At 37.7% G+C, this 25,580-nt stretch overlaps 1 protein-coding gene across 7 annotated transcripts in view; it reads left to right on the top strand.

Annotated features, from left to right (window-relative positions):
- Positions 1-25,580, top strand: part of RAB27B (RAB27B, member RAS oncogene family) — a 190,882-nt gene that overhangs the window by 61,591 nt on the left and 103,711 nt on the right. For 3 of the 7 annotated variants that reach the window (XM_032309935.1, XM_032309934.1, XM_032309936.1), the window contains one exon: positions 14,126-14,203. The exons of 3 other annotated variants lie outside the window; for them this stretch is intronic. In XM_032309935.1, coding sequence (XP_032165826.1) covers positions 14,169-14,203 — 35 coding nt within the window. In that variant the 5' untranslated portion in view covers positions 14,126-14,168. Of the gene's footprint in view, positions 1-12,629; positions 12,746-14,125; positions 14,204-25,580 lie in introns of those variants that run through there. One more of the 7 variants, XM_032309937.1, reaches the window with a different exon arrangement.

Genomic DNA, 25,580 nt, shown 5'->3' with positions numbered 1-25,580 from the left:
CTTGATGACCTTCCCCAACTCCTCCTCCTCCTTCTTCTTCTACTTTTTTTTTTTTTTTTTTTGTCTTTTGTGGTTTGTGCATGGTCTGGTGACAAATCCATGACTAGAGGAAGAATTCATCCCATGGCTAATATTATGAAAATTTCATTACTTGATTGGTTCTACAGAAGGCAGTAATACTGAGGATCTTTGTAAGAGTGATTTTATCTTACTCTTTATTAACTAGTCCTTTGGATAATGAAATGATTCAGGCATTGTCCTCCCAAGTCCTTGCATGTCTATATAGAGTTATAGAGCCTCAGGGTTAGGAAGGAATGATAAGACATTCTTTCCAGCCATTGGATAAACATTTCAGCAGTCAGATCCTTTTTTTTTAAACACACATTTCCAGAACGCATTCTCATTATTGGCCGCAATGTAGCATAACTCATCTGGATGTTAGAACAGGAAAGGAAAAAGGAACTTTTCATTTTTCATTTATAAGATGCCTGCCTGAATTTCCTCAGCTTAGCAGTGAAACATCTCCAGACAATGTATCACTTACTTTTAAGTAGATACAGTGCTTTGGGAGAGCATAAAATGATCCTGTAGACAAGAGTGAGAGCTTTCTAATCAGGCAGATCTCAGTACTGTTGACTTAGTCACTTAAATGTCCTCGGCCAGTTTACCTTGTCTATGAAATGTAAAAATTAGGATATATACACCAGAACATAGTAGCCTCCCACTAAATGGAAATTTAAAAAATCAATTAATAATACAAATGATGAAATGCAGAGAGAAATACTATTTCTGGTACATTTTTATTAATAGAAGGTAGCTGAGAAATTCAGCAGGAAAAAAAAATGACAAGATTAAAAACTTGGATTTTATTTTCCATAAATCCTACGTAGGTTTTTGGTCAAGATAATAATTTAATAGTGGTCTACTTTCTTAATAAGATCGTTTTTGAATGTAGGGGAGGTTTGGTGGGGTGAGGTCAGAGCCTACAGCCAAGAAAGAATTCTTGAGGCAATCTTTGGTGCAAAAAGGTGTTTTTATTAAAGCCTGGGGACAGGACCTGGGGGCAGAAAGACCGGCTCTGGGATGTGAGGGGCACCTGATTATATACTACAGGGTGGGGGGGGGAGTAAAGAAAAAGTAAGGAAAAGGGAGGTTTTCAAAAGAACTTAAGGAGTACCTGCAAAATACTGGAGGCCTCTCCTTTGTCAAGTTCAGATGTTTTCCCCTCTAGCAAGGCATTAACAGGAAGACACTTGGGAGCTTCCTGGAAGAATATCCTACAAATCCCACCCAGGAGTCGGGGGTGGAGGGTTGCGGGGAGAGGTTGGGGAGTGTCAGCTTGTGTTTGTCTTCAGCCGGTCCTCCTGCTCCCTCGTCATTAAGAAGCATGTCCTTGGAAGTGATGAATATCGAATAATACCCTTGGCACACAAAACCAAAGAGCCAGGCGGTATCACAATTATTTTCAAAGACAAAATAAAATGAAACATGATTAAGGGAGGCTGTATCTCCCGACAGGACCTTGTGAAATTTTGAATATGGAATACATTTTCGTGGTTCAGAACTCAAACAATAAGGCTGCACCAAGAAGACGGAGCAGCATTGCTCTCCTCACCGGTCAAGTTCGCCGTAGCTCTGCTCCCTACAGCGGACCGGTTCTGTTACCCACTCCATATTGCTCTATGCCAATACAGACACATATGCACTTCAATTCTTTCCTCCCCTTTGGTGACACAAAAGTTTGTATACTACATGCACTGTTGTACATCTAGCTTATTATATGTGTGTGTGTGTGTGTGTGTGTGTGTGTGTGTGTGTGTGTCTGGCAAGCCACATAGATGAGTATGTCACCTCTGGAGGGTGACCATGCGAAGCTTCCATGCAGCATCCCAGCCTTACTGAATATGCCAAAGCAAGCCCTTTGGCTAATTAGAAAGTGACCTACCTCTCAGCCTTGCTGATTTAGTTCTCCTCTTGCCTAGAGGCAGAAGGTGGCAGTTGGTAAGAACTCAAGGCCTCTTCAAATTTTGAAGACATTTCTAGAGTTTAACTACCCATGACAATAAGCTCTGGGAATTTCGACATCCTTCCTTCCGGCAAAATCAATTTTGCAGGATTGATTTTGGCCTGAAGGCTTGTGATGCGACTAAAGGTGTTTCAGTGTAAATGTTAATGCAGCTTTTCATCGAAGAGTGAAGGTTTTCACCTGGAAATCTTGAAAGGACAAAGGAATCTGAAGCGGTCTTCTTTTTCTGAGTAGGGCAAATGACCCAGGACGAAACCTTTCCAAGGCAATTGCTTGTAAAGGTGACTTAATTGTCACCCTGGAGGAAAGTATATACTTCTCCGAACATCTCCTAGGAAAGTACAGGAGAGGCTCTTCTCTGAGTCAGAATGGTGGGTGGCTCAGTGTTGGAGTCACTGTGATGAATGCAGTTTATTTTGTAGCTAAAATTTCTGGAGATAGTTTCATCTTTCTGAGTTTATAAGCATCCTAGATTGTTTTAAAAACCCCCCAAGAACATGTATAGAATTATCTGAATTTATAATGATGGAAGGCAGGAAGAAGTTAGGGTCGAATACACAAATATTAAAAAGGATAAGGTCGCTTAACCCATTCTTAACTCATTTACTAAGAATTCATCTGCTATTTCTGTAATAGATATGCCTTCGTTTCTGTGTTTTGCATCTGTTAATAATCAAGTTTATGTTCATTTTCTGAGTATAAAGCAAGTAATTATAAAAACAGGTGCCCCGAAGACAGCTGAGTGGTAGGTGGAAGCCAATCTGGCTTCCCCATTTTCTGTGTTTCTAGACTGTCAGAGAGGGAGCACAGCTAATCCCTGGAGTCAAGCCAGAGGAGGAGACTGACAACTTGAATCTCAAGGCCAAAGGCTCCCATTGTATAACATTCTGGTTCCCTCTGCAGTTGGTGGCCATATCCCAGGTGTCAATGGTAGGTCTCATCTCCTCAAAAGTGTGCAAGACAACCCTATCAATTTTGCATTCATGTCAAATCATAGGGACAAGTTTTGATAGGATATTCCAACCCTATACTACTTTTGGAAGCCTCTGAGAACCTGCTGTCCTCGGTATGAGAAGGGATTCTCAGCCTCTAGGCGGAAACAGAATAGTTTTCCCTCCTGGCCCTATATGGCATAATTTTAAGCATGCAGACACCCCAAACTCATTTTTGATACCAATTATGACCCCTCTGACCCTTCATTCTATACTACAACCATGTGACTTATCATTCAAGTATCATGCTACTTAGCTGTTATCTGTTTTCAACACTTTATATCCTCTTAACAAACTGAATTATATGCTTTTTACTCAGAGGCATTATATATTATTATTGTTTATTATTTATTATTTATCCAGCAGATATTTGTTGAGTGCCTACTATGAATCAGGTCCTCTGTTAAGGACTGGTGATAGAATCCTTGCCATCCTGGAGTTCTGGGTAGAACGCCAAAAATACACAAATGCATCTAAGGTATGTCAGATGGGATAATTCATGAAGAGCAGGGGCCCTGAGCGTGGCGAGGGAAGGAAACCTTGAGCGTGTGTTCCTCAGGCAGAGACTCAAGTTCAGTGGGTGAAAGGGACACACAGATAACAAATGCAGCAAAGAGTCTAGAAGGCAGAAGAATGGTAACTGGTAAATGGTAAGTGCCCTGGGTCTCGCACGAGACTGTGTTTGCCATGTTCAAGAAGAGCAAGGAGGTAAATATAGCTAGAAAAAAGAGAGAAGGGGATAATAGGAGGTGAGATCAGATACACAAGAGACAGCCAGAGTGGAGAGCATGAATAATCTTGTGGAACTGTGACCAGGGAGATGGGAAGCCATTAGCGGAGGTGTTGAGGGCAAGGGAACAAGAGTAGAAGCAGAAAGACCAATTCCAAGGCTGTCAAAATAATCCAGACGAGAGATAGCAGTGATTAAAACCAGTAGGTGGAGGAGTAATTCTGACATAATTGATATGGCAAACATCCCTTGAGGGAATTTGCGCCAAGCAATGTGCCTGTGTCTGGGCTCTTGACCATTTGTGTCGCCTAAAACAGTGAACGGGTGTCATGTTAATTCAATAGATTGATTTCATTCATTTGAAGGTTTTTGAGCCTCGGCTAAATGTACATCTTTTTGGCAGCTCATATTGGATCCAGAGAGGAAGATCAACAGATATGGATCTTTAATATTCTTTTTCCTTTTCCTACTTCATGTCAGGACAAGGTTTGTAGTTATTTTTATTTCAAAATGTGATCAAGAAATCTACGAGAGCATAAAAACCATTTTTTTCCTTTATCATTTGGACTTCACCGATAATGCTGGAATTGTGAGGTACAGATCATAGGTGACCCTGTATCTCATCACCCGCAATCTAGACTTGTCACTTGTCTCATTTTATTGAAGGTTGCATAGAAGGTCAGGACCGATGTCATCTGATAAAGAAGAATACTTCTAAAGGAGTCATTGAAGCTGTTCATTCAGTCAGTCAGTTGACAAATACTTATTGAGAGATGGTCATGGGTTGCCCACCATGCTGGTGAGGACAGATAAAGAATTGGAGGTGCAGTCTCTTTGGGGCAATGGCACAGGGACCACAGCTGTCTAGAAGCATGAGGCACAAGCCACGGGACATGTATGTGCAGAATGCTGTGGGAGCCTAGAGAGGGGAGTATCTCACTGGATGTGAGAGGTTCAGAAGGTGTTGATATATGAAATGAAGCTAGAAGGAGATTGGGCGGATGATGAAGTCCATGAGTAGTTTCGGTCTTTGAGAAGAGTGAAATTAGTAGTGGTTCTTCTAAAGAAAGAAATAGTCCCCAACTGGGGGAGAACTTGAAGGAAGATTACAGCATGGTTATTAGATGGCAAAAATAACCTTTAGTGAGGCCCCAAGTATGAGGTAAGAATTTTTTTTTTTTAGGTAAGAATCTTAGTTGCCGGATTGGATAAGATAAAAACCAGGAAGTTGATGTTGGTGTCTGGACAGCAGGAATGTTATTCGATATAGCTGTTGCTATTGGGAAGCTCTGTGGAAGGCCTGAGCCCTCAGTGACATTGATAATTTTGAAAGATCTATTTTGAAGTATTTTGTGGGTCAGACCTTAATCTTTGAAAATGTTCCTGAAACTTTGCAAGTCTTAAATATAAACTTGACCTTATTTTATATAGATCAGAGTCTCTTGTAGGTATAGAAATCTTACACTTACTCCTCTTTACATGGTTAACACTCGGTTTTGGGAGGCAGTCGAGCTCGCAGTGGAGAGAGACTGGAGAAATCAGACTGAGTGTAAACCTTTGCTCTATTGCCTACCTACTATCCTTGCTACATGAATTAGCCTTTGTTTTGGCATCTGAACAACTGAGAAGAGCAGTACCTTCATCCCGTGGTTACAGAGAAGGAGAACTTAGTACAAGTAAAACACTTCGAAAAATGGGTGATGTGTACTAAGTGCTTACTGCATAACAGTTACTGTTAAGCTCAGCCCCCAATTCCCTTTTTGTATGCCTGTCTTTCCACGGTGGTTTTACTCCAAGTAACTTATTCTCAGTATTATTACATAAACCAACCTTTATCTAAGAATCCTGGCTTGGAGGACAGGAGGCAGATGGCTTCCTAATAGCAAAGAGACACAGTACAGAGATTTTAGTGTTTCCCTGTAAGTAAAATAAAATCAGTCTCTCCTTGAGCTGTCCACTTCTCAGATCTCCACGAAGCTGAGAAAGGTGCATCTGCTTCATATTCCCCTGTTAACATTCCATCAGACTAGCCAAGACAAAATTTCCATGTTTGGGTTTGGCTTTCCCTTTCATAGACCCCCTTCTCCCAATCTCAAATCCTCTATAGGCTTATGCTACTTCTGAGTTGTCTTCTAGTTTTAAACTTCTAAAAGACAAGACTGCGTCCTGTAGATTCATTTTTCTTTCCACTACCAATGACCAAGGTTGGCTAGCCCAATATCTCACAGTCTTTGTATTACCTACAAATTTGTAATTTGTATTACAAACAAATACAAGTTAATATAACAGGAGTTAACAATCATGGCTTCCTTCTCCCAGGTGATGTGGTTAAAAGCAGCAGAAGCCTTTGAATCCATCATTGGGAGTTTTAGTTTTAAATGTAGAGTAAACAAAATAAAAGCCTTACCAAAATGGATTAGAGCCCTGCCATTTTGCCATGAACATAAATTATGAATTGCCCGTGATAGCTTATGGTGTCTTATAGAAAACCACAGTGGATGATTCAGTCTAAAGAATGTGGGAGGATTTTAAAACAAAAGTGAATGATAGTTCTTGCTGTTTCTGTTTTGTATGTTTGTGTGTGTGTATGTGTGGGTGTCTTCATACACCCGTGTATGAGTTCATTTAAATTCTTTTTGCTTCCCACACCCTGCCTACCAAATAATTATGACACTCCAAAATATTCACAGATTTCATAGTCAGTGCTAGTTATTAGATTGTGAAATTAGAATTTCCAGCTCGAGTATTTTATATTCTCTTTATTAAGACTTTCTCAGTGGTTGACCCTATCCTATTTAAAGTTCCAATATATTACATCCACAGAATCATCTCAGTTCTCATAAGGATTAACATTTTCTGTGGGGATGGCTCTGAAGGGTAAGTCTTTTGAGTAGAAAAGTCAGAATAACCGTTGTGGGAATTCAATTAGCTGGATTCTCCCAGAATTTTGTGGCAATTCTCACATCTGTGCCTTGACACACTTTGGGATTCACGATGTGGAATGGCACAATTTCATGTTAGTAAAATGCAAAATTTCCCAAACACATAGCCTTATGTAAGCAGAATCAAGGCTCTCCCTAAAATAATGTGATTCTTTTGAGTGGAAGGGAAAGGGGCTGTGGGTATAGACTTTTTGTATGTGGTTTAAAAGAGATGTTCCCAAATTCTAGTATGCCTCTGAATCCTCTGGGGAGACTAGTCAAATTCAGATCCCTGGGCCCTACTTTCAAGGAATGTGGTGTCATAGGTCTGGGTTGAGGCACAAATCTGGATCTTTAACCAGCAACCCAGGGGACTCTGACACAGTGGGTAGAGATCACATTTTCACAAAGAGTGGCTGGACATCACCAATGGCAACCAGTCTCCCACAGAGCTCGTGCCTTCCTTCCAGCTTGAATGCCTTGTCTTAGCTCCCAGTCTAACACTCACTGGTATGTTCTCAGTCCCTAGTTTTGGCTCACAAACCCTAACTTCCTATGACAGGTGCTGACAGCTGCCAGTTCCTGATAGGAGTCACCCTCCTCCTCCAATGCACTAACAGAGATTGTAAAGAGCTTCTGTAAATTACAGTTCGCATCTATCTACAAATAATAGCACAAAAAACCCTGAAAAACAATTTTTTTTACTTCCAAAAAGAACATGTTAATATTTTTAAAAAGCTACTAAATAGGTGAGATAAGGGAGTCCAAAAAAGCTAAAACTATGAGTGACTGTTCTGGATGTGCAGAAAGATGACAGGAAAGGAAGAAAAGAACAAGATTTTACTAAGTATCCGTAGCATTCCCCAACAACACCACGAACAATATTTTTTTTCCTGCAAGCTATCACAATGCTGGCTATATTTTTTACAATCGACTAATACTTATTAATTATGCCCTTTGCTTTGAGCTTTTAAAAAAATCTACTGTTTTAAAATACCTACTGACAAGCTTCTTAAAAATACCTACTGTTCTTGAATTTGTAATTATTGATTTGAGATTTTATATTAATTAGTGTCGTGTTTTCAACAACATGGTGCTTGAGCTAGAAAGAGAAACGACTCATGCTGCATTTATGTACAACGGAAGTTCCATTTTTCCTTAGTAGCCATTCTTTCAAGTATGTCTCTGACTGTTCATACCTTTCAAGGGAACTACTTCTTTCAGTTTTCTACCAGAAATTGATGACCCCTTTCAGGATCTTAATCATGATTCAACTCTGAAATATTATAAGACAAACATTCTATTTCCATTCAGATATGAGAAGATCAGAACTCTCTCTCAAAGTTCCAGGAAGGTTTGTTTCATTTGTTTGAGTAGAGAAGGGAAGGATAATATCACACATTTTACTTCGATTTTTCAGGTTTATCATTTTCAAATGGTTCTGAGCCATCAGGTGGAGATAGGACCTTCCTTTCCCTTCCTCGTTTCTTCCTTTCTTTCAGTTGTCATTGAGATAGCAACTGTTCATGGTCAGGCAATATGGTTAAGACCAAAGGAATAAAGATGAACACAAAACTGCCCTTGACAGCTCTCCTGGAGGTCATAGTCTGGTTGAAAAGGGAGAGAAAGAACACAGTAAGTACTATACAAGGCAATAAGGACTGTGAAAGCAGTATATACCGAGTACCACAGAGGTACTCATAATTCACAGTGTTTGTTTGAGTGCCAGATTCTGTCTAGCTACTGACAGAGGACAGTGGCTGAATTCAAGGAGCTTACGTTGTAGACTAAGAGAAGGAGGGTTAACTTTAATGATAGAGAATTGCATAGAATATTATTAAATTATTAATTAAATTATTAATTAATTTAATTAATTATTATTAAATAAATATTATTAAAAGATGAGCTTGGGAGCCAATGGGGACGAGATACAGTTTCTTGGAAGAGGATGTAACATAAGTGCGAGTCTTCCGTGTTAGGTCGGAGTTAGCCAAACAAAAGGTAGAGGGCCAAAGGCAATGGTGACAAAGCAAATTGGAGGGGACTGCAAATGATTTATTATTTCTGGAGAACGGAGTCCTAGACAGAGGCTGTTAGAAGCTGTGAGGAGCTGGGGAGACAGGTGCCTGTCCACAGAAAGATTCAAGGCCAGCTGAAGACACAGCATTTGATTCGCCCTGGAGAGACACTGTCAGTTAAGAGAGCAGTGGAACAATATAAAATTTACATTTTATCTTCTGGCTGTTTCAGGGCTGATGCATCTGAGAAAGACAATACCAGCAGCTTTGCGCCTTGCAGGAATACTCTTTGGGAGAGAAAAGAGCCTTAGCTAGGGCTGAGAGGGGAGGGTTGAAGAGGATGGTAGGAGAAACACAGAGGAGATGAGATTAGTAACATTTAGTGACGGATTGATGTGAGAAGCAGTGAAAAGGGAAAAATAAAAAATGATGCCCTGAGTTCTGGCTTTTAGTTAACTAGATGGGTGGTTATGACACTAACTCAGAATCTGGGGGAAGAAGGCATGAAGAGGAAGATGATCAACTTGGTTTTGGACACCTTGTTTTTGAGGTGCCCGGATCATTCTGGAGGAGCACCACAGGTGGTGAGATATTCGAAGGTGAAAGGAATCTAGGCAAGAGATACAGGTTTGGGACTTATAAGACGACAGGGGCAGTTGAAAAAAAAAAAATCTAAGTTCAGATTTTGAGCATAGTGAGTTCAGGGATCCACTGAAATGGGGGAAAGCAAGACCAAAAATTCAGAAGATATTGAATCCAGCAGCAAATGTGTGGATTATATTTTCTCTAATCCCATAAAATATGATTAACAAGATGGTTAAGTCTACCCAAATGCAGAAGGGAAGATATAAAAGATGAAAGGAAATTAACAGAGCACAGAATAAAGAAAATCCATAAAAACCGAGCATCACATCTATCCGGTTTGTGAGAAGGCACCTGGGGAAGAGTCATAGCAATTAGAGAAAATGCTGAGCTGGGAAGATCCTTCCTGAAGTTAACAGTTCTGGGGCTTCGAAGTAAGAGTTCCTACTAGTCAGGGGTTTTTAGTCGTCCTCAGGGGCCCCATCTGGCTCACATTCTAGGGCCTAAATTGTGCGGTGAGGATGAGGACATGGTTCTTCTAGTCAGAGAAGTTCTTGTTGCTTGCAAGCATTCACTTAGCACTTCATAACACCATTATAAATTTTTCTGTGTTCAATTCACGTGTAAATCGAGGCTGGGGAGCATAGCATGTGGTTGGCCACTTCTGAATAATTCTGTAAACTTAAGCCATGAACCTGTCTTCATTCAGGTTTCATGGGAACTCTCAGCACTAGCTGCCCACTGGAATCATCTGGGGAGCTTTCATGAAGCAAGACGCGCTGACCCACTCTCTCAGAGATGGTGATTCACTTGTGGTGGGCTAGCGCCCTGGCATTCATGTGGTGCCTCTACTGTGCAGGCAACATCGGGAATCCCCGCTGGCAACCTGCTTTGCTGAATCAGTCGTGGGGGAAGAAACCCATTGCCTATGTACAAATAAATCATGTATATGAATCTATAATCACATTGTTTAAGTGGCTGTTGAGGAATGAACTAGCAAAAAGTCCTGGGTGGCTCAGTGGGTTAAAGCCTCTGCCTTCAGCTCAGGTCGTGATCCCAGGGTCCTGGGATTGAGCCCTGCATCGGGCTCTCTGCTCCTTGGAGAGCCTGCTTCCCCCTCTCTCTCTGCCTGCCTCTCTGCCTACTTGTAATCTCTGTCTGTCAAATAAATAAATAAAATCTTAAAAAAAAGAAAAGGATCATGGAATAGGTTTGGTTTTGTTTGTTGTCTTTAATGTTAAAAAGTACCTATTTTAGGGTGGGGAACTGACTCAGGCATAGAAATCGGGACATCTATGTTCCTTCAAGCAGCCAGATGTCTCTGAAAGCCTTCCTGTCAGAGCAGGAGAGAGAGGCCTGCTGTGACAGACATTTTACTCACCCCACCCACAAGAATGGAACAGCTATGACAGATGTATAGTTATAATTACTTATCTTGCAATTTTTGTGCTCTTCTCCTGTTTTCGAAACTATCCACTTGCCTCTCCACTTTCTCTGTGTATCTGTGTATCTCCGTACGGGCAACACATTCCAAGACTCGTATTCTGATCTGTAGGCTTGGTTACTTGATGTCCTTTGGCTTCGGGCATTTTAATTCCTCTGGCAACTGTTTCTTCCTCTGTACCCAAGTTGGTTGTAAACGTTGAAGGAGGTAATATATCTGAAATGCTTAGCACAGTACTAGACAGATTGTCAGCTCCAGAAGAAAACGGGTAAAGCCACACAGCAGTTCTGTACATTATTTGTTAAATATTTTTATTGTTTATTTATTTGTCATATCCTCCCCTAGGTTTTTCTCTAAAACAAACATTTCTGTAGGCTTTCACAGGTGTCTTCATCCTTCTGAGTGTGTTGGCATTTACTTTCTTTGGAACTAAGGAGAGCTCAAGAAAACAGGCCAACAGTATGGACTGCATGGGATCACCACTCAGCAGTGGTGTTATTGTGCAGATGCCTGGTCTGACCCCACATCCCCATCTTTATGAACATTCTGTGTGAGTTCCTGGTAGGAAAAGCCAATAATAGCAAATGCCCCTACTCCAGCAGAGCCATCAGAGTTCCTTAAGCCAAATGAATCTGTAAACAAGTAATCTAGATGTCAATGGGTAATGGTCATAGAAAGATATTATACAAGGGGACACTGAATATTACAGGGAAAACAAATAACAGTGTCACTACAATCTCTTCTTTGTCCAGAGCCCTGCATGAAATCAAAAACAATGAACTCACGGAGACCTCAATCCATTAATAGCGACTTTATTTCCTTGGCCATTTCAAGACAGATTTAGTAGTATTGCCTATCTGCAGTTCATTTGTTTCTTATGAAAGTGAAAACATCTCCCACTGAGGAGTAAGAATGATAACTGAGTAGTGTTATCAATCTATTGAAAAAAGTATGAGATGATAATTGGTCTGTTGACTAAGTAATTAACATGAACTCTACCATACAAAATTCAACAAGAACGATCAAGAAGTTCCCAACCTCCAGTGACATATTTTTTTTAAGTAACAGAAGTACAACATGAAAGTACTATTTTATTTTTCCTTGCAATCATTGGCACGGTTTCTTCCTTTTCTTTATGTCTAGTGTCTAGTCCTCTTTCAGCTGGAACTTTTTTCTTTCCATTCCACAGTGCTCCTAACTGATTAGGTCTCAAAGCTATTTCAGTGACTCTACATCATATAGTCATTCAGAACACCAAATGCTCGTTCAGTTTTTCCAGACCCTAAAATGTTAGTTTTTTTTTTTAAGCATGGGGACCAACCACTCTCTTATTTGGAACTACATGTTCAATGTGACAAGTAAGGGAAAGCTATGGCTTTTCACTCCAGAACTGTGTTGCTGGACAGACACCTCCTCTGCCGCCTTCCAGGCTGAGTGTATTTATGAGTCCAGACAAGGGTGAGCTCTAGGCCACCCTGTGATGGAAATGTGTCCAGTTTACCTTAGCTGTTTGCCAGATACTCATTTTAAATGAACGGATGAAGGAAGGTGAAGATACGGGAATGAATTACCAAGGTCAGTTGAGAAACTTCCTTTTACTGAAAAGAGGATGAATCTCCTGTTCCATCACCTTAATTTTCAGAAATTTCTTTATTTCTGTTTCGTACTTCGTACCAGGAAAAAATTCCTGGGGTCATCTTCTTTGAGATCTTTCAACCAGGTCTACCGGATAAGGCCCACCATCGGTAGGGGCTTCCAGGAGGGTGGTTTCTGCAGTGGGCGCTAGGGGTCAGGATAGAGCCAGGAATCCGATGGGCATAGGGCCATTAAGCTCCTGGGTTAGCTTAAGGGGAACCCATACCCAGCAGTCCTGGTCTCAGAGCAGGAACTCAGTTAAGAGCTATACACAAAATTGAACACATGAAGCATGAACAGAGTAAGAAAGCAGGCCTATCACAAATATTCAAAGGACACCAGAGTCAGAACAAAACAGAGATCCTGGGATCCCATGGAAACCCGAGCTAGTATCAGGGTAAGTTGGAAGCAAAATCAGCAGATAAAATCAGAACTTCCTGGGGACAGCAGAGGAGGTGTTTCTGTGCAACATCTGAGTGGGTTCTAACCACTGCAACTTGTCTCTTGGTTATTAATTAAAGGACTATTTCCTTATGTAATATTTGCAGTTAGTCATACCTTTTGGCCATAAGCTTTTTCATCTTAATTTGAAAGGAAGTAATGGATAGTATAATAATAAAAAAGATAGTATGAAATTCAATCCACCCTTTCCCGAGAAAGCTGTGAATTTTATACTTTTATTAATTTCTATATCTTTTTGTGTGTATGCCCACTAAAAACTGAATATGAACCTATTGTATAAAGGTAGCAGGAAAATGTAATCTGTTTCTGAGGTAGAGTGTTTTCATGGCATAGAGATGGAAAAGGGTTACATATTTATTTTTCTTCGTAAATATTTAAGAACAAGATAATGGTAGTTGAAATCACCCTTGTAATAAAGGAAAATAATAGGTTTTATGTGTCCTGAAACTTATAATTCTGGGGGAGGCCTCTTTCATTTGATTATAAATTAATTAGTTATGAACACAAAATTAGATATGGAAGCAAATAATTATCTGAAATGACAAAAAAACACAAGAAATGTTGTCTTCTAAAATCTGAAAAATACAGGAAACAAACAGAAAATCTAGAAATATTTTTATTAATAAATTGACACTTCTATAATACCTTGTTTTCCTATGAGGTTTTTTTGGCTTTATGTCCTTTATATGATAAAAATTTGTAAGATCATTTTTTATGGAAAGAATAGAAAGATAATTTGGTCTCTATTAGCATAATTGATCAGAGTCTGCATGTGTGCACAGGCTGGCATATATACACACATGTATATAACTGGTTATGTCAAAAAGAATTTTTTTTAGCTTCACACCTTTTTTTTGGTAGCATGATACAAATTTATAGAATTGTAAACAAATTTGGTAAACCTCTCCTAGGTTTCCTCATCTATACTTTTTAAGGTATTTTAGGTTTTCTTGTGCAGTATCAAATCTTAAGTGCTGTTTAAATTGATTTTGGGGGCGCTTGGGTGGCTCAGCTGGTTAAGTATCTGCCTTCTGCTCAGGTCATGATCCTGGGGTCCTGAGAGCAAGTGCATGGGGCTCTCTGCTCAGAGGGGAGCCTGTTTCTCCCTCTGCCTGCTGCTCCCCCTGCTTGTGCTCTCTCTCTCTCTGTCAAATAAGCAAATCTTAAAAAAAAAAATAATTGGTGATATTTATTTACCAGTTTGTCATTGATGTCCTTGTTGTAATGAGTTTTGTGAGTTCTGAGTTTTGTATTATACTTGTTGCCATCCATATTTTGTGTGAAATCTGAAAAAGAAATTTAAATCTTTTTCCAGGGTTGATGGATTTGTACCTCTTCATTAATTAAATTATCCCACTATGAAGAGCATTGATTCATTACATCTCTCTAAAAGGTATTTCTTCTCAATAAATTATTGCTTTTGGTAGAAAATTTTTTTAATCTAATGTTTTGTTACCGTCCTCTTCTTTTTTTTTTAAATGTGTGATAATTTATTTTATTTTATTTATTTTTTAGTTACAGTCCTCTTCTTGATACTTGATTGATTTCATCACACTCATTATCACTTTTGTTTAATCTTCAGTTAGTTTTTTATGTGAGTATTCTCTCAGATCTTTAATAAACGCTGTTAAGGAGATTAAAGAAAGTGCTTTTCATGTATATGAAGTCAGGATATTGTAAATACCCAGACTGTAAATTGTGGTTAAAATGGCCAATTTTCAACTCCACATTCCCTTGTGATGTGCCCCCAATACTCATGGCCACTTATATATGTCTGATAGGAGAGGAAACATGACAGAGGAAAAATCGTAATGGAAATTGACAGTGTTCTTCACCAGTGGCAGCAAAGACTGTAGTTTTGTACTTTTAGCAAAATCCATGATGCTTTGATTATCCTAGGCAAGTAAGGAGGCCTGAAATTTATGCTTCATTGCATTTGTGGCAAATCTTCTTATGGATGACTCTTAACATAACACATATGCAATTTGCATATGAAAGTATGAGATATGACCCAATTATTTAAGAATCTGGATGGCACTAGGTAATGCATACACACACACACACACACACACACACACACACACACACACAAATCATCATTTCCAAATGAGAAAGAGGTGATACTATAAAGTTTTTTTTGTTTGTTTGGTTTTTTTTTTTTTTTTTTGCAAACAATCACATCTGCATTAGTGTTTGTAAATACACTGATACAAAAAGTAGGGAAGAAAAACAGATACTTGGAGAACAAGGAAATAAAAGCTATAGCTTTTTATCTATCTCACACATATATACTCAGAGTGACACAGAACTGGTTTAAACTACCAGTAATGTGTCCTGTTTTGAGATATGATGAAGAAATACTAGCCAACCATAACTTGATGGTTCCTCACCCCAGATTTGGCATTTTTCCAAACCTTGCCATGCATACTCACCATATTATACCTAGGAAGGTCCACTCTAATTTGGACTATGAATCAGAAAGAATGTATGATTCTTCTTTGGGCTCTATCCCTGCTAAATAGCTATCCAGATTATACCTTAAATGGAGCAGAATCTCAATAAACAGTGACTGATTTTTATTGAATTGATACTTTTTTCAGGTACTATTATCTATTTTTAAGTACAGCAAGTGTGTCATTATTTAGTAATCTTATTCTTCATATCTCAATTTTCCCAAAGCTTATGTACATAAACTTGACTCTTATCACTAAGCTCTCAAGTTCTGGCGTTGCTCTTTTTCCATATTTCCAATGGAACAGTGTTGCTTTAAGTCATGTAAAATCTATAAAGGTGGTTATTAATATCATTTACACTGTACAACTGAGCCAAGAATAAAACATAAAGCTCATCTGAACCAAGAAATAATTTTTTTTCATAATGTTCGGTAGATTAAAAGCTGTTGGACATTTAAATGAAATTATTATTTCATGAATTATTACCTGCCAAAAATCCATTTAAACTTTGTGTTAACTCAAATTGTTCCACCAGTTAGTGCAAAGGCTCTGAACTTGTACATGTAGCTCACCTGTTTGAATGATTTGATCCAAAATAAAATTTAGTGCCTAAAACCTCTGGCATTTTAGTTAAACATAGATGATCCTTTCAAAATTTCCTTTATAGTTTTGATTTATATCTTTCCCTAACTCATCAAATTGGCTTTCTTGAATGCTCTCCTCAGAGTGTTCATTTGATTATTTATCAAATTTTCCTCTGCCCTCCTCTATCCCCTACAAAGAAATAGCAATGCCATCTTCTTTGGAAAGGATGTCATGCTGTAGGAAACCCAGCATAAATCAAGAATTGCACTTTTCTGTCATTAATCTTGTTATTCCTTTGAAACAGGGAGAAATCCTTTTGTGAAACCAGTTGTGACTCAGTGAATGTAGGGTCTTCCTTTTCTCTGTGGAAGGAGGAAGGATTTTTAGAACAAAGAACTACTTTTTGAAGAATCTGGGGAATGTTAGGTGTAAGATTAATGGATGTCTTGTAAAACCTAAGTTTTTCTTGTGTTTTCCAGGCAGTGCTTTGCCCTCTATTAGATAATAACCAAGTATTCTTAAATCCAGTTTCTTTTCTTTCTTTCTTTTAAAGATAATTTATTTATTCATTTGAGAAGGAGCACAAACAGGGGGAAGGGCAGAGGGAGAAGCAGACTTCCCACCGAGCAGGGAACCTGACAAGGGGCTTGATCCCAGATGCTTAATCAACTGAGCTACCCAGGTGCCCCTTAAATCCAGTTTCTAGTTGGAGGCATGACAGTTAAAATTGTTGTCAATTCCCTGGTCATTTGATTCAGAAACTGTCTTTACTGTAATTTACAGAATGGCTACATATGTGGATAATTTCTAAAGAATTTCATTCAATTTACCAAATACTTATGAAAACCATTATGTTTTGGTATTATGTTAATAACTGTGGACAATCTGAAAATAAAACAGATAAAGGTTTTACCTTTGAGGAACTGACAACTCAGTAAAGGAAATTAAATAATCATCCAAATAAATATAGTGTAAAATTCAGTAAGAGAAATAACTGAAATATGTTATAAACAAATAATAGGGAAAATATATATCAAGTTTGGGAAGAATCAGGAAAGCCTCCTGAATGCAGGGTCATCTGAGATAGGCCTCAAAGGTTGAGAGATTTGTAGACCAAGGAACCTCTCTTGAGCTTGCAAATGACCAAAACCAAATAAAAAACAGAGAAAGAAATATAGCCAAGGGACTGTGTTGCTTTCTAATATTAATTTTTTCCCTAAGTTCATTTTATGTCACTCTGGACAAATTATTCTCATTTATCTTGTCCCTAAAATGAAGATATTGGGCTGTTGATTCTAATGTGGTCTATAGTATGTGAAGTAGGGACAATAAACAGGAGTTAGTGATATGAGTTAGTGAAATAAATTTGTGGGGGAAAGGGGGCCAGAAGACTTCAAAGTTCTCTCTATAGCTCTGGAATTGTATAATTAAGTACAAACCTAGCACCAGGTTCTATTATCATATTCTGACCAGAGGCAAGCAAACATTTCTTTTTCATTTTTTAAAAAAATTGTGTATTCTATCAATGAGCAGCACTGACCTTTGCACACAGTAGCTGGGCAATAAACTCTTTATCAGGTAAATTACTTATTATTAAGGTTTGTATCTTTGGCTTTCATTTGAAACATATTCCTCTGTTTCCTCATTTTGTTTGTCTCTTTGTGGGTTTTTTTTTTTTTTTTTTTTTTTTTGTGTTAGGCAAAATAGCTACCTCTCTCAGTCTTGAAGGAGTGGCCTTTGTGTAGGAGATGAAACTTATAGTTCAACCTTGCCCTAGTTCTTGGTTGTCTCTCAAACCTTTGTGATTATTGAAGTGGCCTGATTTGTTCTTGATAGATCACGGTTGTTGAGGGTGTACCAAGACTTGTCAGTGTTCTAAAAGGGGGGATCTCAATTAACACCAGTTTTATGCTGATTGGAAGCCAGATCCTCAGAGATCAGCTTTTAAAGTGTGCAAATATGTATAATCATGTGGGACTATACTTGTAAACCCTGCTGATCCCACTGAACTGTAAACCACCTGGTCTGGAGGTACCCCCTAGGAACAAATATGTGGAGATTAGACAACATGCTACTGAACAACCCATGGGTCCACAATAACAAAAAATCAAAGAAGAAATCAAACCCCCTTGAGACAAATGTAAATATAACATATCTAAATCTGTAGGATGCAGCAAAAGCACTTCTAATAGGGAAGATATAGCCCTACACCAAGAAATAAGAAAAATCTCAAGTAAACAATCTAATTTTAACCTAAAGGAACTAGAAAAAGAATAACAAGTGAAGTATATAGTTAGTAGAAGAAAGGAAATTACAAGATCAGAGTGGGCATAAATGAAGTAGAGACTAACAGACAATGAAAAAAACCAATGAATGAACTTCTCTTTTAACTACTTAACTTATTTACTACTTTAACTTAGAACTTAAAAGTAGTTAAAAGAGAAGTTACAACTAATATCACAGAAATAGAAAGGTTCCTACTATAAATAATTATATACCAATAAATTGGATAATCTAGAAAGACTGAATTATAAACAAGTAGAAAAATCCTGGGGCATCTGGGTGGCTCAGTGGGTTAAGCTTCTGTCTTCAGCTCGTGTCATGATCTCAGGGTTCTGGGATCGAGCCCTGCATTGGGCTCTCTGCTCAGGGGGAAGCCTCCTTCCCCACACCCTGCCTGCCTCTCTGCCTACTTGTGATCTCTGTCTGTCAATAAATAAATAAATAAATAAATAAATCTTAAAGAAAGAAAGAAAGAAAATCCTATTAGACTGATTACTAGGGATGCCTGGGTAGCTCAGTTGTTTAAACATCTGACCCCAGGTTCCTGGAATCAAGCTCCATGTCAGGCTCCCTGCTCAGCAGAGGAGTCTGCTTCTCTTTCTCCCTCTGCCCCTGCTCGTGTGCTCTCTCTCTCAAATAAAGAAATAAAGTCTTAAAAAAAAAAAAACATTTGTTATAAAAATAAAAAGACTGATGACTAGTAGGTAATTAAGTCACAATCTGAAACCTACCAACAAAACAGAAGTCTAGGGCAAGATGGCTTTACTGATCAATTTTGCCAAACATTCGAAGATTACACTTCTTAAAGTAATTTCACAAAGTCAGCATACACTGATATCAAACCAGACAAGAACACCACAAAAGAAAATTGTAGGCCAATATCCCTGATGAAGATAGATAGTCAAAATCCTCAACAAAATTTTAGCTAACTGAATTCAACAATGCATTAAAGGGATCATACACCATGATCAACTGGGATTTATTTTAGGGTTAAATGGATGGTTCAACATTTTGCAAATTCATCATCATGATACAGTACATTAACAAAACAAATGGATTTCATATGATATCTCCATAGATGTAGAAAAAGGATTTGACAAAATTCAACATCCATTCATGACAAAAACCCAACAAAGTTGGGTATAGAGGGAATGTAACTCAACAAAATAAAAGCCAGATATGACTGGTCCACAGCAACATCATACTCAAAAGTGAAAAGCTGAGTTTCCTTTAAGATCATGAACAAGACAAGGATGCCCACTCTTGTCACTTTTATTCAACAGAGTATTAAAAGTCCTGGCCAGAGGAATTAGGCAAGCAAATGAAATAAAAGACATCCAAATTGGAAAAGAAGTAAAACTGTCACTATTTGCAGACATGATTTTATATATAGGAAACTCTAAATTCACTACCAAAAAACTGTTAAAACTAATAAATTTACTAAACTGTAGGATATAAAATCAATATATAAAAATCTGTTGTGCTTCTATATACTAACAATTAAACTATCAGAAAAAGAAATTAAGAAAATTATCCCATTTATAGTTGCATAAAATAATACCTAGGAATAAAGTTAACTAAAGAAGTGAAAAACTTGTACTCTGGAAACTATAAGTCATTGATAAAAAAAAATTGAAGACACACACAAAAATGGAAAGATATGTAATGTTCATGGACTGGAAGAATTCATATTGTGAAAATGTCCATATTACTCAAAACAATTTACAGCGTCAATGCAATCCCAATTAAAATTCCAGTGGCATTTTTCCCCAGGAACAGAACAAACAATCTTAAAATTTGTGTAAAGTCACAGAAGACCCCAAATAGCCAAAGTAACCTAGAGAAAGAACAAATCTAAAGGCATCATTCTCCCTGATTTCAAACTAGGCTGCAAAGCTAAGTAATCAAAACAATATTGAATTGGCATAAAACAGACATATAGATTAATAGAACAGAATGGAGAGCTCTGAAATAAAGCCATGCATATATGGCCAATTAGTTTAAGACAGAGGAGGCAAGAATGTGCAATGGGGAAAGACAGTCTCTTGAAAAATGGTTTTGGGAAAATGGGACAGTCACATGCAAAAGAATGAAACTGGACCACTTTCTTACACCATATACAAAAATAAACTAAAAATGGATTAAAGACTTGCATGTAAGACCTGAAACAAAAATCCTAGAAGAAAACATAGAAAGTGAGCTCTCTCACATTGATTGGTATTGGTGATGAATTTTTGGATCTGACTACAAAATCAAAGACAGCAAAAGCAAAAATAAACAAGTAGGAGTACATTAGACTAAAAAGCTTTTGCACAGCAAAAGAAAAAAAAATCAATAAAATGGAAAGGTAATGTACTGCAAGGGAGAAAATATTTGCAAATTGTATATCTGATAAGGGGCTAATATACAAGATATATGAAGAGCTAATATAGTTCAAGAGCATAAATAAATAAATAAATAAATAAATAAAGCCAATCTGATTGAAAATGGACAGAGAATCTGAATAGACATTTTCCCAAAAAGGACATACAGATGGCCAATGAGCACATGAAAAGATGTTCAACATCACCATCTCAGGGAAATGCAAATGAAAACCACAATGAGATATCACCCCATACCTATTAGAATGGCTACTATCAAAAAGACAAGAAATAGTAAGTATTGAAAAGGCTACAGAGAAAAGGAACCCTTGTGTACTATTGGTAGAAATGTCAATTGGTGCAGCCACTATGGAAAACAACATGGAAATTTCCCACAAAATTAAAAATAGAGCTACCATATGATCCAGGAATTCTATTTATCTGAAGAAGAATGAAAACACTAATTCAAAAATATTATATATACCTTTATAATCATTGCAGCATTATTTACAATAGCCAAAATGTGGAAACAAGCTGAGCCCATTGAAGGTTGAATGGAGAAAGAGGATGTGGTGTGTATACACACGCACACACACACACACATACACACGAATACTACTCAGCCATGAAATAGAACAAAATCTTGCCATTTACAGGGATGGACCTTGAGGGTATTATGCTAAGTGAAATAAGTCATACAGAAGACAAATACAATATGATTTCACTTATACATGGAGTTTAAAAAACAAAACAAATGAAGAAACAAAATAAAACTCATAGATACGGAGAACAGATCGTGGTTGCCAGAGTGGATGTGGGTGGGGAGACTGGGAAAAATGGGTGAATGGGGTCAAGAGTTATAAAACTTCACGTTGTAAAATTAATGTTATGGGGATATATTATACAGGATGGTGATAGCAGTTAAAAATATTGTAGTGCATATTTGAAAGTTGCCAAGAAAGTAAATCTTAAAAGTTCTCATCACAAGAAAAAAATTTTTGTATGGATGGTAATAGATGGTAACTAGACTTTATTATGGTGATTGCTTCACAGTATATGCAAATATTGAAGTATTATGTTATATGCCTGAAATTAATATCTTATTATGTCAATTATACTTCAATTTTAAAAAAGACTTATAATAAAGATATTTCTAGTTAGCTACTCACAAGCTGCTGTCAGATCAGTGCTTTTTTCAGTGAAAGGAAGTGATATCCATACTACAATGCCTGTGGTGAAGTATTAGGAGGATCCCATATTTGAAGGGACACTGAATGTCTTTAACTAGAGCCCTGAGTTCTCTTATAAAAGGAGGACAAAGTTTGAGAGTTAGACAAGAGGTCTTTGGATGCCAGTCTTAGGATATGGAATATTCTTTAGGCAATAAATAAATAACAAGAGACCATTGTCAAATCCATAGGGAAAGACCAAAGAGAGGAAATTATTAAATGAGAGGCTTACTTGTCTTGATTTTGTACTGAGTACTGGGAAATTTGCTTGAGGATCTGATACTGCAATGGGAATAATTTATAGTATTTCATTTCCTTCATTTTCCCTGCCTGTCCTGTCTCCCTGAGGTTATAGCTTGGGAAGTAAATCAAGATTACAGCTGAAACTGTTACCAAAGCACTTAGAAGTTCATATTGATTCTCATTATTATTTTTCCAGCCCAACTCCTAAGGCTCTTTAAGTTGTTAAGTTTGCTTTCTTCTTAGATGGGTGAGATCAGTTTTCTTCCCTAAAGAAAAATATTTCCATGCAAATAGATGCAGTGAATCAGAATACAGGGTTGTTTGGGTTCTAGTGTTTGCATAAGAAATGTAATACATTTATCTATCCCTGTCATGTGACTGTATTTCCTGTTCTCAGAACAATTTACTGTTGACTCTTGTCAGTTCAGACAACATGGGTTTGAACTATGTGGTCCACTTGTACACAGATCTTTTTTCAATAAATACATCATTATCGTACTTTAGATGCATTATTTCTTCCTTAAGATTTTCTTAAGGACATTGTTTTCCCTCTAGCTTGCTTTATGTAAGAATACAGTATATAATACATACAACAAACAAAATACATGTTAGTCAACTTCATGTTATCAGTAAGGCTTCTGGTCAACAGTAAGCTATTAATAATTAAGTTTTGGGAAAGTCAAAATTTATACCTGGATTTTCAGCTGAATGGGGTTGGTGCCCCAAACCCCTTTGTTGTTCAAAGAATTTTGTTGTTTAGAATTTTGCTTTATTTGAATTGCAATAAAATATATTGTCATAAGCATACTTAATAAAAAACATCAGATAAGAAACGCCAAATATTAAAAAGTGAAAAAGGGCTCTTACTTCCTCTGCCTGGATACAATTGTTTGTAAATTGTAATTTGGGTTTATGCCTCTATTTAGGTAGTAACAACTACTGAGTTGCCACATTACTCTTTTTATTCCAAATAGCAATGCTTTTCTTATTTATATATCAGTGAAGAAGAAAATCTCAATAAATCAATAATCCTACATGTTAATAAATCCCCTATTATCAAAAATATATCTCGTAGAACCACTCAAGCCACATGATCCCACAAATGGATTATTGATGTCTGAATGGCCCTCCCAACTGCTCTTGATACTTCTCCCTTGTTCCCTACAATGGGTTTAATTATTGTCTCCCCCCAAATTATGCCCACCTCAAAATGTGACCTTATTTGAACTAAGGTCTTCACAGAATTAATTGAGGTGAGGATTGAGATGAGATTCTACTAGGGTAAGGTAGGTCCTAAATCCAATTGCGTGCCCTTATGTGAAAAAGAAAAAGACAAAGCACAGAAACACAGGGAAGAAGGAAATGTGGAGATGGAGGTAGATACTGGAGCCATGTATCTACAAGCTAAGGAGTGCCAAGGATTGCCACCAATCACTAAAAGCTAGGCAAGAGTACAAGATGGTTACACCTTGATTTTAGACTTCTGATAAATTTCTGTTGTTTTAAGCCACGCAATTTGGGATAATTGATTATGGCTGACCTAAAAAACTAATACACTCCCTAACAGTCTGACCTTAGTTCCTTCTACTCTTCTTTGCTCACTCTGCTTCAGCCGCATTGGCCTCTTTGCTCGTCCTATAGTTCTGTCTTTTTTTTTTTTTTAATATTTTATTTATTTATTTGACAGAGAGAGACACAGAGAGAGAGGGAACACAAGCAGGGGGAGTGGGAGCGGGAGAAGCAGGTTTCCTGCCAAGCAGGGAGTTGGATGCAGGGCTCAATCCCAGGACCCTGGGACCATGGACTGAGCCGAAGGCAGATGCTCAATGATTGAGCCATCCAGGCACCCCTATAGTTCTGTCTTGAGCCTTTACACTTGCTATTCTCTTTCTTGTGAACAGTCCTCCCTCAGGTGTGTGCGTGGCTTGTCCAGTCATTTCCTTAAGTGCTTTAAAAGATTTTAAAGATTACTTTATCTTTAAGATCTTCCTTGATTGTCTTATTAAAATTGCTCATCTCCCAAGGATTTACATGTAAGACCAGAAACCATAAAAATCATAGAAGGAGTTATAGGCAGTAATCTGTCTGACACCGGCTATAGCAACACTTTTCTACATATGTTGCAGACTAGGGAAACAAAAGCAAAAATAAACTATTGGGACTAAATCAAAACAAAAAGTTTCTGCACAGCAAAGGAAACTGTCAACAAAACCAGAAGACAAACTACTGAATGGGAGAAGATATTTGCAAATGACATATCCACCCAATAACGGACTGGTCTCCAAAATATGTAAAGAACTTGTATAACACCAAACATCAAACCAACCAAACACCAACCCCCTCTCCAAAATCCCATTAAAAATAAGAAGACACGAATAGGCATTTCTTCAAAGAGAACATACAGATGGCTAACAGACGCATGAAAAGATGCTCAACATCATTCATCAGCAAGGAAACGTAAATCAAAACCACAGTGAGTTATCACTTCACACCTGTCAGAATGGCTAAAATCAAAAACACAACGAATAACCAGTGTTGCTGAGGGTGTAGAGAAAGAGAAACTCTGATCCATTGTTGACGAGAATGCAGACTGGTGCAGCCACTCTGGAAAACAGTATCTAGATTTCTCAAAAAATTAAAAATAGAATTACCATATGATCCAGTAACTCCACTACTGGGTATTTACACAAGGAATACAAAAACACTTATTTGAAAAGATATATTCACCCCCATGTTTATTGCAGCATTATTTATGATAGCCAAATTATAGTAGCATCCCAAGTGCCCACTGATAGATGAACGGAGAAAGAAGAGGTGGCATATATACACAATGGAATATTACTCAGCCATCAAAAAGAATGACCCATTTGCAACAACATAGATAGATCCAGAGTATAAGGCTAAGTGAAATAAGTCAGTCAAATACAAATGCCATATGATTTCACTCACATGTGGAATTTAAGAAACAAAACAAGCAAAGGGGAAAAAAAAAAGAGACAAACCAAAAAACAGACTCCTAACTATAGAGAACAAATAGATGGTTACCAGAGGGGAGGTCAGTGGGGAGATGGGTGAAATAAGGGAAAGAGATTAAGATTTCACTGATGATGAGCACTGAGTAATGCATAGAACCATTGAATCACTATATTGCACACCTGAAACTAATATAACACCGTATATTAACTATACTGGAAATAAAATTTAAAAACATGAAGACCTAGAGCAGAAAGAAAATCTTAAAGAAAGTTAAAATTGCACATCTTCCTTTTTCCCCTGCCCACTGCTTATCCTTCTTTCTTGCTTTATTATTCTTCCTAGTGCTGATTACTCTTTGGCAAATATTTTACTACTTCATTTGCATATTTTATGGCTCCTCCTTTACTCTGTAGGCTGTATGGGTGGGGGTTTTTACTGTTTCTCTCACGCCCATGTCCCCAACACCTGTAATGTCACAGCATGCCCAGGCATAGACGAATGAATGCTTAACCTAAGCGTTCTTTTACTTCACATTTATTTTTCTAATTAATTAATTAATCCATCAAATATTTATTGAGTCTCTAAGCTCAATGCTTTGGTGACTATTATGACTCATCAGATTTGGCTGTTGCCATCAGAGG

This window comes from Mustela erminea, chromosome 13, assembly GCF_009829155.1.
Source record: "Mustela erminea isolate mMusErm1 chromosome 13, mMusErm1.Pri, whole genome shotgun sequence".
Lineage (NCBI taxonomy): Eukaryota > Metazoa > Chordata > Mammalia > Carnivora > Mustelidae > Mustela > Mustela erminea.
The sequence above is the reverse complement of the archived record's forward strand: the minus strand, read 5'-3'. Positions and strand labels throughout refer to the sequence as shown.